The 12575-nt window shown below is 48.2% G+C and overlaps 1 protein-coding gene across 2 annotated transcripts in view; it reads right to left on the bottom strand.

Moving 5' to 3' along the window:
- Kcnab1 (potassium voltage-gated channel subfamily A regulatory beta subunit 1) overlaps positions 1 to 12575 on the bottom strand; it is a 302880-nt gene that overhangs the window by 15448 nt on the left and 274857 nt on the right. For both annotated transcript variants that reach the window (XM_027934029.2, XM_027934030.2), the window contains exons 9-11: positions 8598 to 8683; positions 7926 to 8046; positions 6044 to 6138 (exon numbers count right to left, since the gene is read on the bottom strand). In XM_027934029.2, the coding sequence (XP_027789830.1) occupies positions 6044 to 6138; positions 7926 to 8046; positions 8598 to 8683 (302 nt within the window). The remainder of the gene's footprint in view (positions 1 to 6043; positions 6139 to 7925; positions 8047 to 8597; positions 8684 to 12575) is intronic.

Raw genomic sequence — 12575 nt, 5'->3', positions numbered from 1 at the left:
AGCCACATCCCCAACACCTGAACTCCTTTATTTTTATTTATTTATTTATTTATTTTTGGTATCCGGGCTTGAACCCAGGGGCACTTAACCACTGAGCCTCAACCCCAGCCCTTGTTTATATTTTATTTAGAGACAGGTTATCTGCTGAGTTGCTTAGGGCCTTGCTAAGTTGCTGAGGCTGGCTTTGAACTTGAGATCCTCTTGCCTCAGCCTCCCAAGCTCCTGGGATAATAGGCATGTGCCACTGTGCCCTGCCTGAACTCCATTTTTGAAATCCTATATATAATGGAGTCTTTTTCTTAGGATTGGGTTCCAAGTATGTGTGTGTGAATGCACAGATATGTATTGTATATGTTATGCACACACACCATACTGAGAGACAGACTTCTGAAAGTAACAAACATCAAGCTTATTTATTGAATACCTCTCTTTCACCCTCAGTCCCGTGAATCTCACTCAGGGGAATCTATAAGGCAGTTAGGATTTTAAAATAGTAGGTGCACAGTGTTTATACTGTTTTCTTCACATCAAAACAAGCAAAAGTATTTTGGAAATAAACAGCTTTTAGCCAGGCATGGTGATAGCCTGTAATCCCAGTGACTCAGGAGGCTGAGGCAGGAGAATTTCAAGTTTGGGGCCAGCCTTGGCAACTTAGTGAGGTCCTAAGCAACATAACAAGACCCTGTCTCAAATAAAAAAGGCTGGAGATGTGGCTTAGTGGTTAAGCACCCCAGGGTTCCATCCCTGGTACAAAACAAAAACAAAACATCAGCTTTAACTGCTCTAAGTAAGAAAATGTTGGCAGAAGGAGATGAGGCTTAATTGAAATGTTGACTAAACATGGGAGTGGACCGCTCTTCTGAGGGAAGGCTGGTGGGGCTGTGGCTATGAGGAGAGTCAGCCCAGCTTGCTGTTGTGGGCATTAACCTGGGGATTGAGATGAAGTCTCCTCCAGCCCTGTTTGGACACTTGTCCCCTTGCAGGCTGGCCTTCCTAAACTGAAGGAGCGAAGGCGAGGAGGGATTCTTCATCTGCGGCTTCAGTCCTGACCTCAAGCTGCCCAGAGCAGGGGCTTGGCCAGTGTGGCAGTGAAACCAGAGAAGCCAGACTACATAGGGTGAGCTGCCCCGGTCAGCCTTGCAGACGGAGCCAGACGCTGCTCCCCAGGGCGGGCGACTTTGCCACAGTCCTGGGGACTCCATGCTTGTGTTCATAGCTCCCTCCTGAGTCTGACTCTCTGGCAAGTTCCTGAGCTGAGGCTTGCGGTCAAGACTGCCCCTCCACCCCTGCATCTTCAGCACGCAGACAGGGGTGGGCCAGGTCGATGCTCAATAAATATTTATCAAAGAACCAATGAGACAAGCCTTCTCCACACGCTAGCTAATGGGCTAGTACAGGTCACATGGCTCTGAACTTCCCAAAGCTGTGTCTTTGCCCTCCTCAGCACTAGGGTCACCACCCCTGTGTGCCTCTTTCATAGGTAACGCTGCTGTGATGCTCTCCCCAAGACCCCTCATGGCCCTGATTCATCCTGATGAGGGCTTGGCAGGAGATGCAGAGCCGTGTCCAGACCTTTTCTGGATGATTCGGTATCCAAGATGATCAGCCAGTTCTAAGCATCCAAATCTTTGACCCAAAGCAACAGAGTCTTTGCTGTTGAGGTTGAGATCTTCAGGTAGAACACCAGAGTTAAAAACTCCTTCTGAGTGTGCAACACACTAGGTCTCCCCATGTGACCACCTGTCCCAAGGACCTTTCACCCCACCTCCATGCTCCTGGGTTGCTGTTCCCTGTTTTCCTTTGTCAGATGGGTGCATATTTTCAATTTCTTTCTTTATTCTCCTAAAAAGCATTTGGCTAGCATCAGGGAAGAGCTGCCCATAAATTTCATTACACTGTTCATTTCTATTTAAAATTTCCACCTTGACTACACATCTGGTCTCTGAATCCTACTTTGTGGACCTTCTATTTTGATTCACCGCATTTGTCTGACATTTAATGAGCTCCTGGCTCTGTGATGTGCCAGGTTCAGTATGAGTTCTTCAGTTTCCTTCTGGAAGTATCCGCAGATCATCATCCCGTAACAGGAGAAGTGTTTTGTGGTCAGCCCCTCCCCGATTGATGATTCCACTACAGGCCATGTTGAAACTGTCACCTTCCAGAAAGTACCCCAGCAAAATGTGTATGACCTGAGCTGATCACAGCCCTTTGCCCTCCTGGTGCCTGTTGTTGGCCTCACAGGTTGGCATGTGACCTAACCCTGGCTAGTCTTGTTTGGTGTGCAGTTGGTAAAGACCTCTTATCTCTTGGGCATGTGACCAAATCTGCAGCCATCAGTTCTCATGCTCCAGGCTTCACGGACAAGATCTATATGTAGTAGAAGAAGATGATCCTGTGTTCAGAGACACAGCGGAGCTGGAAAGTCATGTTCAAGTCCACAGGTAGAGAGAGTCTCCACGGGGCCAGCCCTGCTCAGGCCTTCCCAAGGCGTCTCCCTGAACAAACAGAGCTCCCTGTGGATTTGGCTTGTTTGCCTTGAGTTCTGTCACTGGCTGCTGGAGATGCTAGGCAGTGTGTATGGTGACAAGGGCAAGGCCCTGGTGACGGCTGGTAGCTATGGTTTTAGGGAAGAGGAGGGTTTCAGAGGAGGATGGAGAGAAGGCAGAAAGTGCAGAGAGTACAGCGTGTTTGGATGGAAACCTGGTAAGAGGTGAAGAGAATCCACCCAAACTGGGCAGGGAGAGTCAGGTGTGGGCTGCGGGACCCGAGCCCTGTTGGACGGGCGAGGCAGGAAAGGACGCATCTGAGATAACGCCCTGGCTCCTGACTGGCTCTGTGGTGAGGACAGAGTTCATTAGGCATGACTGTGCCCAGGCGACTTCCACGTGGAACTGTCTAATGGACCAAAGCAGTGGTGTGTGCCACTCAGCCGGGCAGCCAGAGCTGTCCATGTGGTTCAGAGGTCACTGCAGGGTGAAGGGCCAGAGAGGCTGCCCAGAAACCCCTAAAAGCCCTGTGGGTACTCCTTGTGTGGAGTTGATTTGTCCTTCAGCTTTAGTTAAGTGCTTATGACAGGCACAAAGCATTACCATCTTATTTCATGGGTGTGACGAGAGCCAACGTGAGATTCAAACCACTTACCTGTTCTGTTTTAGGGGACGTGAGAGTTGCCAACTTATTTTATCCGTGTGCCCAGTTTCCTCTCTTCGTTTTCCTGCTGTGAGCATCCCAATTCATTCCTAAGGCTACCCTGATGTTTGCTTCTTCGTTACTAATTTTTATTTTTTGCTTTGGTAGCTCTACTCGAGTGGCTTTCCAAAGTGGTTGTTAATTCAGAGCCTTGAGGCCTTAGGGACTGGCTGCCTTTCACTCTCTGAGAGCTGTGAATGTTTACTGTCCAGGGCATCCCAGTGGATACCAAGTGGACTATAAAAGCCAACAATGGAGATCTTTCCCAAGTTACTTTTAGGCTTTGCCACCTTCAAACATTTTGTATGTCCATTTTTTTTTTTGTTTGTTTGGTTTTGTTTTCCGTTTCCTTTTGTGGATGTATGGAAGCTTTTCCAACCGTTTGCAAGTTTTTTCCCAAGCAGTGATAGAAGCTAGGCGATCACACTCCTAATACAGCATAGCTACTTCTTTCTATAGAAATCTGGATCAGAGACCTGGGTTCCCGCATCAGCTTCATGGGTATGGTTTATGTCTTGGGTGGATACTGATGTCTCTGTGCTCTCATTTCTGCATCTGGAAAAGGTCTACCCTCATATACCATGAATCTGAGAGCAAGTGCCCAGCACACACAGAAGTGCTTTGAACTTTTCAGAAAGCCTGAGAAAGAAAACCTGCTCGGTCCCCAGCTTTTGAGGGTTCGACTAAGGATTTCTCACCTCCGTGATGGTGGGCTCATACAACTTTCTGTTCTTCAGTAAATTAGAGATCCCACGCTTTATTATAAAAGAGCCTTTGTGTTAGATGATTTTGTCACCTTGAAGGTAGGCTGGGCTGAGCTGTGCTGCTTGGTAGCTTAGGTGTATCCAATGCAGTTTTTTTGCCCTGGGACATTTTCTTTTTTTTTTTATTTCTGTCTTGTTGTTTAATGAGCTCTTTTTTTAAAATTTTTTATTGTTGGTTGTTCAAAAACATTACATAGTTCTTGATATATCATATTTCACACTTTGATTCAAGTGGGTTATGAGCTCCCATTTTTACCCCATATACAGATTGCAGAATCACATCAGTTACACATCCATTGATTTACATATTGCCATACTAGTGTCTGTTGTGTTCTGCTGCCTTTCCTATCCTCTACTATCCCCCCTCCCCTCCCCTCCCCTCCCCTCTTCTCTCTCTGCCCCCTCTACTGACATTCATTTCTCCCCCTTGTATTATTTTTCCCTTTCCCCTCACTTCCTCTTGTATGTACTTTTGTATAACTCTGAGGGTCTCCTTCCATTTCCATGCAATTTCCCTTCTCTCTCCCTTTCCCTCCCACCTCTCATCCCTGTTTAATGTTAATCTTCTTCTCATGCTCTTCGACCCTACTCTGTTCTTAGTTACTCTCCTTATATCAAAGAAGACATTTGGCATTTGTTTTTTAGGGATTGGCTAGCTTCACTTAGCATAATCTGCTCTAATGCCATCCATTTCCCTGTAAATTCTATGATTTTGTCATTTTTTAATGCAGAGTAATACTCCATTGTGTATAAATGCCACATTTTTTTTATCCATTCGTCTATTGAAGGGCATCTAGGTTGGTTCCACAGTCTTGCTATTGTGAATTGTGCTGCTATGAACATCGATGTAGCAGTGTCCCCGTAGCATGCTCTTTTTAGGTCTTTAGGGAATAATAGACCGAGAAGGGGAATAGCTGGGTCAAATGGTGGCTCCATTCCTGGGACATTTTCAATGAGCAAGTTTATCAAGTCTGTGAGTCAATTTACAGTAATTTGGCTTAGCTACAACTGACTCAAAGCCACCTGTGACCGCTTTCTGTGCCGTTGGTAAAGACCTCTGTGAATGGAAACACAGCCTGTGCCTGGCACATAGTAGGTGCTCTGTGAAATCGCACTTCTGGGTGCTCCCTTCCTTCTTCCCCAAGGTGCTGTTGGCTTCTCTCGGTTCAGAACGTCGCTCGCTTTTCAGAAGCAGACTTTGTTCTCTGACAGTTCTGTTGTGCTAGTACAGACTGGGACCAGGGCCACGTCAGCATGTTAGGAGGTATTTATACTGTGCCACTTTAGAGGACAAACAAACTAAAGCTCAGCTGTCACAGGCAGAAAGGAAAGTGAAAGACGCAGAGCCTGCAGCAGCCCTCCCGGGTGGGGGTGGGGGTGGGGAGACCTCAGTGCTGGGGCTCTGCTGCTCCAGGTGCCTGTGGGCCAGGTCGGGCGGCCGATTGCCTTGTTGCAGGACATGAGTGAGTGGAGGCAATCTTGTTCCCTGATCTTGAACACCATTATGCCTCAGCGCAGAGGTTAAGCCACAAGTCTCAGTGGCCAGATTGCATCTGCACAGGTGCCAGTCATAGAGCCCGGAGACAGGGGCTTAGCCATAGTGGATCCCCTGAGGCCCTCGCTCCTTACCCTGGCCCCCAACGCACAGAAACCTGAACCAACCTCAAACCACACTCAGCTACAACTCTGCCTCTCGTGGCTTAAGCCTCCATGGCTTAAATTTTGTTTTGTCAAGAAAAGGAGAATTAGATCCTCTTACATGGAAAGAGGATTTAAAATTTTGTCAGTTTTCAAATAAGGAATGAAAAGCCTTCTTTAGCATAAGTAACAGAAGGGCTTTGAGCCCTACAAGTCCAACCAGGTCGCTGGATGCTGCTCTCTCCCTGGGTCCCCAGAGGACAGCTTTCTGTGCAGGCAGATTCTGAAGGGCTGACTGGAGCCTGGCAGCAGCAGAGGCCTCTGGAGGAGCTGCCAGAGGCCAGGACGGCCAAGGCCAGGGTGTCCCTGAGCTGGGAGGCCCTCCCTGCCGTGGGCCGTTCTCGTCACCCCTTTCCCTACCCCCAGATCCTTGCATGAGGTGAGAGAAATACCTTCAGAGAAGCCCTGGAACTTTCAGGCACGCCGTTTCCATATTTCCCTGAGATGATTCCACAGGCAAGTGGGGACCATGTCATGGCGCCAACCCCTGTGGAGGGAGCACATGGAAAGTTGCTCACGCAAACTGGGGTTAAGGGAGGAGGTGGTGGGTTTGGGGGAAAACTGGCTGAATGCATCAGTTAATGCTGGCATACATCTTTCCATCACAATTTAGGGATTAACAAATTGTTTCATGCTTTTATAAACCAACCAAATGTGCACTGTCAGTTCTTGGGAATGAGCCACCTAAGCAGGCCTAAAAATGTGGCTTTGCCATGGTCTTTTTTTTTTTTTTTTGGTGGTGCTGGGGATTGAACCCCGGGACTTGTGCATGTGAAGCAAGCACTCTACCAACTGAGCTATATCCCCAGCCCTTTGCCGTGTTTTTTTGATGTCAAAAATTCATGGATAGAGGGGTGGGCACTTCTACTTGCACTAACTTCGGTGCTTCCCTGGGCTATTCTGTGCCACTGTGTGGGAACACAGCGCCTAATGAGCAGAGAACACTCAGTAGGTGACAGCAGGTGACAGCAATAACAACAGTTATTACTGCTGTTGAACTTTTATCCTTTTATTTTTAATACCCAGAATTTTCCTGCCATTTCTGAGGAAGAAAGTGAACTCTGGAAACTGTTTTGGTCTAGAAACCTGAAAATGTGACTTGTTTGTGTTTCTTCTAACGTCCACATTTCTTTTTATTGGACACATATTTTTCCCTCGCTCTGAAATTATTTCCACACAAACATGTAGTGCCTGGCTTATTAATTATCGTCAAATTCCCTTCATCTAACTCAGTGCCAGGCATAAGAGATTTTTCTGAAATCACTTGTTTTTTTTCAGTTGTCCACTCTGAGATGCATGCCTGGGCTGGAGCAAGCCCTGTGAAGGATGAGTTTATCTGTTAGTTCTTCCTCTCATTGTGGATGCATTTGTGTGTGTGTGTGTGTGTGTGTGGTACTGGTGCTGAGGATTGAACCCAGGGCCTTGTGCATGCAAGGTAAGCACTCTACCAACTGAGCTATATCCCCAGCCCCTGGATGCAGTTTTTTGAACACCTATGGAGTTCAGTTTGTATGCCAGCCACAATTTATGACTCCACATTGTGAGACCAACCTTACACGTGACTGGGTCACACTCCCCAGCTGGGTGCTGAGGTGCTCAGTAGCAGAAATGTGGAAGAGCTTTCCCCACCCTTCTTGGGTGTGAGGGTCAGTGTCTCGTGCATGGGTGTGTCTTGCTACAGCCCCATGGGTTAAGTGCTCACCTGTTCCTTTGTAATATAACCCCTTGCCCTGTTTAGTATAGAATCTTCCATGGAAGTGCCTTGTGTGTGTCCCCTTCTCTTACTGTGCCCTTGGGTGTGGCCTACCCAGATGTCAGTCAACCTGCTGACATCATGAAGATAGACTCAGCCCCCTGAAATCTGATCCCTTGCCTTACTTTGAATAGCTTCTCCTCAATAAAAGGGGTCAGCGTGCTCTCTCTCTTTCTGCAGACCCTTAAGGTCAGAGGAGCCGTCACAGCGACCCCAAAGAAAAAGGTATTTGTGTCTCTTGTGTGGTTATTTTTTGCAGCCCAGTTAGCCCAGTTTTATTGGAGTGACCCCTGAGCCTTTTAGTCACAAGAACAGAAACCTGGCACCACATGGCTTTCATCAGGGATCCCCTGTGGACTAGAAACAGGCACATTTGATTCTATCACAGTCTCTGGGATGAGCAGTTCTTTCCATCCGTATGTTAATTAGGGACACTCAGGAAATCATTTGACCGGGACTTTTCAGAATCCCTGATTCCCCGATTGTTAAACACACTCAGTAGTTGCAATTTTGAAGATTACCTATTTTATGGTAGAGCTCTGGCAGTTGGACCTCCACCTTCTCTCTCTGGAAAAGATGGTACTCAGCTTGTTCACACACGGGCGGGATCATATTGAATTGCCTGGCTACAGAATAGGCTTCCTAGGGAGAAAGGAGACGCAGCCGGTGGTCAAAACAAGGAAGGAGTAGGGTGGCAAATTATAGGTGAGGTTCTGATCATCAGTTCATGAAGAGCAAGGCTGAAAGTGGGGAATCGTTATCCTCTGGGAAGGTTTGGACCAAGTAAGGTCCAGGGAAAATCAGTCCAACTGTGAATTATGGACTATTATAAAGAAAAGATAATTTGACTATTTGCAGGTTTCTAAAGAAATAAAAATTAGATTAACATAAAACTGTAATCTGTAATTAGTGTGTTATAAACAGGATTGTCATTAATATAGTCTTTCTAAATAAGAAAACTAGAATACTCTGTTCTTATATCATTAGCTGTCACTTTGCCCTCTTGTCACGAAAGAGCATGCTACAACATGATTCCGTTAGAGCCCCCTAGCCATCTCGTTAATGATGGAATCGATCCTACAATTTCACTGCCATAGTGACTGTGAGAAGTTTGCAATAGACCCCACCTCCAGGCATGGCATCTGGAGAACAGTGAGGTGCTCCGTGGCATTGAAAAGCGGAAATTAACCTACCATGATCTCCATGGCGCTCCACCTGGAGGTGCCCCAGTACATCGCCATGCCTTGGTTTATCACATGCGTCATGGCTCGGACGATTTCTAAGGAAGGCCAAACAGCATCCTGTGAGTTTCTCTACTTCTCAAAGTTACATTTCCCCCATCTCCAAAGCTTGGAAGTTTACTTGTTTGATCAATACAATTACTCTGGCATTGGTGCCAACATAATAATCTATGCAACATACAACCTTGGTGGTCTAGAGGGTGACAGTATTTTGGGGAAAACTGACATTTCATTTTTGGTTTGCAACAACAACACTAAGTGGTATTAAAAGCTCCTCTTTTACTGGTGTTGCTTGCTGCTTCTTGATCTGATAGAAGAACTCTCGATGAATCTGTACCTAAATCTGAGTACCCTGCTCTGGTGTGTGAGAAGCCAGGGAGAGCCCTTGTTTTGACTTTGCAGGCGGCGGGTCCTTGAGGACAGCAGACCTGCCTTGTGTGTTGGATTTGCAGCGCTGGGCCCCACACTGAGTAGCTGTTTAATAGAGATGACTCAATAACAATGTGTTTAGCAGAAAGATAAACATATTAAATGCTGAACGGACAGCTGAAACCTCAGGGACTCCAAGCTCACAGGGCCTCGCCCTGTTCCTGACCACTTTAAGCACACTGTGCTAAGAAACCCATGTCACTGACGTCCCCAGGGCCTCTTTGCTCATCAGCTGTTTCAACTTGATGTCACATTTTCTAGCCAAGAAAACGCATCCCGTCCCCAGAGCACTTGGGGCTGAGCTGATCCTCTGGGCACCAGCCAGCCTTGATGCAGCACCAGGGAGCACCAAGAGACTCAGGTTCAACGGAGCGGGAAGCACACAGGGCTGGATTTGGTCCACAGCCAGGTCAGCCAAGCTCCCAGGGCACCGGGACATGTGACATTTTCAGTTGGTCACAGGCCTTGGACTTCTTTGGGTCCCAGGAATACCCACAGGTTAAAGTGTCCTTCAGAAGAACTGAACCCCTGTCTCAAAGCCATTATTCTTATTTTCATTTCTCAGGAGCAAACCCTACTTGAACTGATAGGGGACAGGATTAGGAAGGAGAAGGCCAGGGTCGGGGTCTTCGCTTCTTGGTTGTTGGCTTCTGTCAGCTATTTTAAGTTCCCCTTGTTTCTCTGCTTAGAAGGTGGGAATGCTTTCATTCGCTGTTGTCTGTCCAACAGAACTTGAACTAGAAGCTAAACATTTTTCTTTCTTGGAGAAAGTCTCCCAAATATCAGATTTTACATAGCAACCAAACTATGAAGTTTATTTTCCCTTATTTAACAAATATGAAAAAAAAAGTTAAAAGAAACTGTTTTTCTTCTTTTTTAGTATACAAATGAACACGGATCAACTTCTCTGGAGGCTGAAAACACTGATTTGAACCTCTGCCCAGATTAGACCTCTCCACCGCTGCGCCAGCGCCCCTTCCTCCTTCAGAGCTGGGAGTTCCTCCAATCAACAGGATTTATGAGGAGCCTGCTGTTCTGGGTGCTGGTGACGCTGTGGTTAGCCAAAAGTGTTGGAAAAACTCCAGAGAAGTTCACAGACAGTAAACTGAACCAAGACTCTTCTGTCTGTCTCTGCAATCAAGGAAACTGAGCCCAGAACACTGTCAGGTGTCCTGGTCACATGGGGGTCACCAAAGGCCTGGACCAGGGCTGGGAGGGTGGAGTGCAGCTGAGACTCTCGTTCAGCACACACATGCGAGAACTGAGTCTGCAGGACACCAGGCCAGTCGATACGAGGTTGTCAGACAGACTCAGAGGCCCTGGACACAGCCAGCTTAGAGCTGAGCGGGGAAGACAGAGAAGTAGACAAGCAATTAGAAAATGCAAAGTACTGTGAAGAGGGCTGAGATGGGGAATGAAGGGGAGACCTGTTTAATAGGGGCAAGTGTGACCTCACTGAGGAGTTGGGGGGCATAAACAGGAGCCAGTCATGGAGAGCATGGAAGAGCATTTTAGGAAGATGGAAGAACATGTGGAAGGACAGAGTGAATGCCAGCAGTTGGAAGGAATTCACTGGAAAGAAGCCACATGGCGGGAGCCCAGTAAGGAAGGACAGGCAGATGAGACAAAGTCTGAGAAGGCAAACTATGTTATTTGTATGTTACTCAAAGTTTAATGGCATTGTTGATTATTTTTTTAGGCAAAGGAATGGCACATCTTGTCACCCTAGTTCCCGTTTCAGAACACCACCTCTGCCTGTGCTGAGAACCTGCGTGAAGGGGAGGCCTGGAGGAGGCCAGGGAATCTTGGGAGGGCCTGCAGCATTCCAGCAGGAGAGGAGGGTGGCTTGGAGTGGGACCTTGGCAGGAGAGACAGAACCTGAGTGTGGGAACAAGAGGAATCAAGGCCGTCTCCCAGGCCATTTGCAGAGATGAGGGAGGAACTGGTTTGGGGAGGGAATCAAGGATTCTTTAGACACAAGAAAAACAGAGATGCTCATGAGATACTAAGAGGAGATGAGGCACTTGGACTCAGGAGACAGCGAACTGTGCCGGCTGGACGTGGGGCCTGTCACTTCCTGTCTGCTGATGAAGTCATGGCCGTGGATGCGCCTGCTCCAGGAGATCTGCAGGGAGAAGAGGAGGCTCTCTGAGCAGTCTCTGACAGAGGACCCTGCAAGGCCTGCTGGGCTGTCAGGAGTGGGAGCAGGGACATTGGATAACCAAGAACAGACGGAGCGCGGCCCAGCATGAACGTCGTGAACACCCAAATCAGAAGGGCACAGGCCAGCACCCACTGGCTCTGGCCTCCACGGGGAGGGGACCACAAACCCTGAGAAGAGCCTTCTGGGGGTGTGGTGGGGCCGAGGTTGGAGGGATGGCAGAAGGTGGCCGGGAGGTTTGTAAGTGAGAAGAACAGGGGGATAGGCACAGTGGACCAGAGGGTGTAACAGTGAGGATGGCCCAGGTGAGAGCTCCCTGTGGCCCTTAGCGTGAAGGGGACCCAGAAGAAGGCCACTGATGGGGTGAGGTGGAAGAGGTTGAGCCGGGCAGGAGGAACGCTCTGTGAAGAAGGGGCTAGCAGGTCTGTAGGGCTCTTCTGGCAGACTTGAGATATTGTGGTGATGTCCGTGCTCCATGCATGTGACCTACGAGGGTGTGAGGAGTGAGCACAGGTGGGGAGCTCCGTGGGACACCCCGGCCAGTGCTCCTTCCTCACTCACTGCCTGTTGGCCTCTGGGTCTGAAGAAGGGGCTTGGTGGGATGGGGACGGGACTCCTCCAGTTCTCGTCCTCCCGGCACAGGGAGCAGGGGAGACCGGGAGAACTGAGAGGCTGCAGCTGGAGAGTCGCCCTGCCCGAAATAAAGATTTAATTTCAATTCATGTTAAATGAGCTCATTATTTTTTTAATGTCAGAGAAAAATGCCCCAAGTTGTTTAGCTGGTCAAAAGGAAACCGTGGGCAAGGTGAGCTCTTACAAGTCCTACCATGAAGGGACACTAGGGGGCAGAATTGTTGAAAGAAAAAAAAAAATCAACCTGGTCCCCAGAGTGACACTGTTTCTTGTGTATTGTGGAAATGCACTTTGAAAGTGTCCTAGGCAGAGTTTCAATGCTGAGCGGGAAAAGGACTTCAGTCCATTGTATTCCCAGGCCTCTGTGAAAAGATACAGTAAGTGGTGGTTAAATCTGTTATGTAGGACCTGACTGGAGCCTGCCCAGACTCCCCATCAATCCAGAAGGCTTAGGGGTGCTCAGCCTTCCTGCACCCTACCAACACCTACATGGGTGGGGCTGGGCTTTAAAGCCACCCACATACAGTTCCACTGAAGTTCTGTTCTGTGGGGGTCCTGGTATGAGGCCCCAGCCTCGATGTTTTGGAAACAGCCTGGGGTTTAGAATTGCTGTGCTTGTTATTCGGTGGCCTTCGTGGGTGGCCCCTGGGCCACAGGCATCAGCAGCAATGGAATCGTCCCATATGCAAGTCCAGACCTAGAAGACC

The sequence above is a fragment of the Marmota flaviventris genome, chromosome 8 (genome assembly GCF_047511675.1).
Source record: "Marmota flaviventris isolate mMarFla1 chromosome 8, mMarFla1.hap1, whole genome shotgun sequence".
NCBI lineage: Eukaryota > Metazoa > Chordata > Mammalia > Rodentia > Sciuridae > Marmota > Marmota flaviventris.
This window is presented reverse-complemented; position numbering and strand designations above follow the sequence as displayed.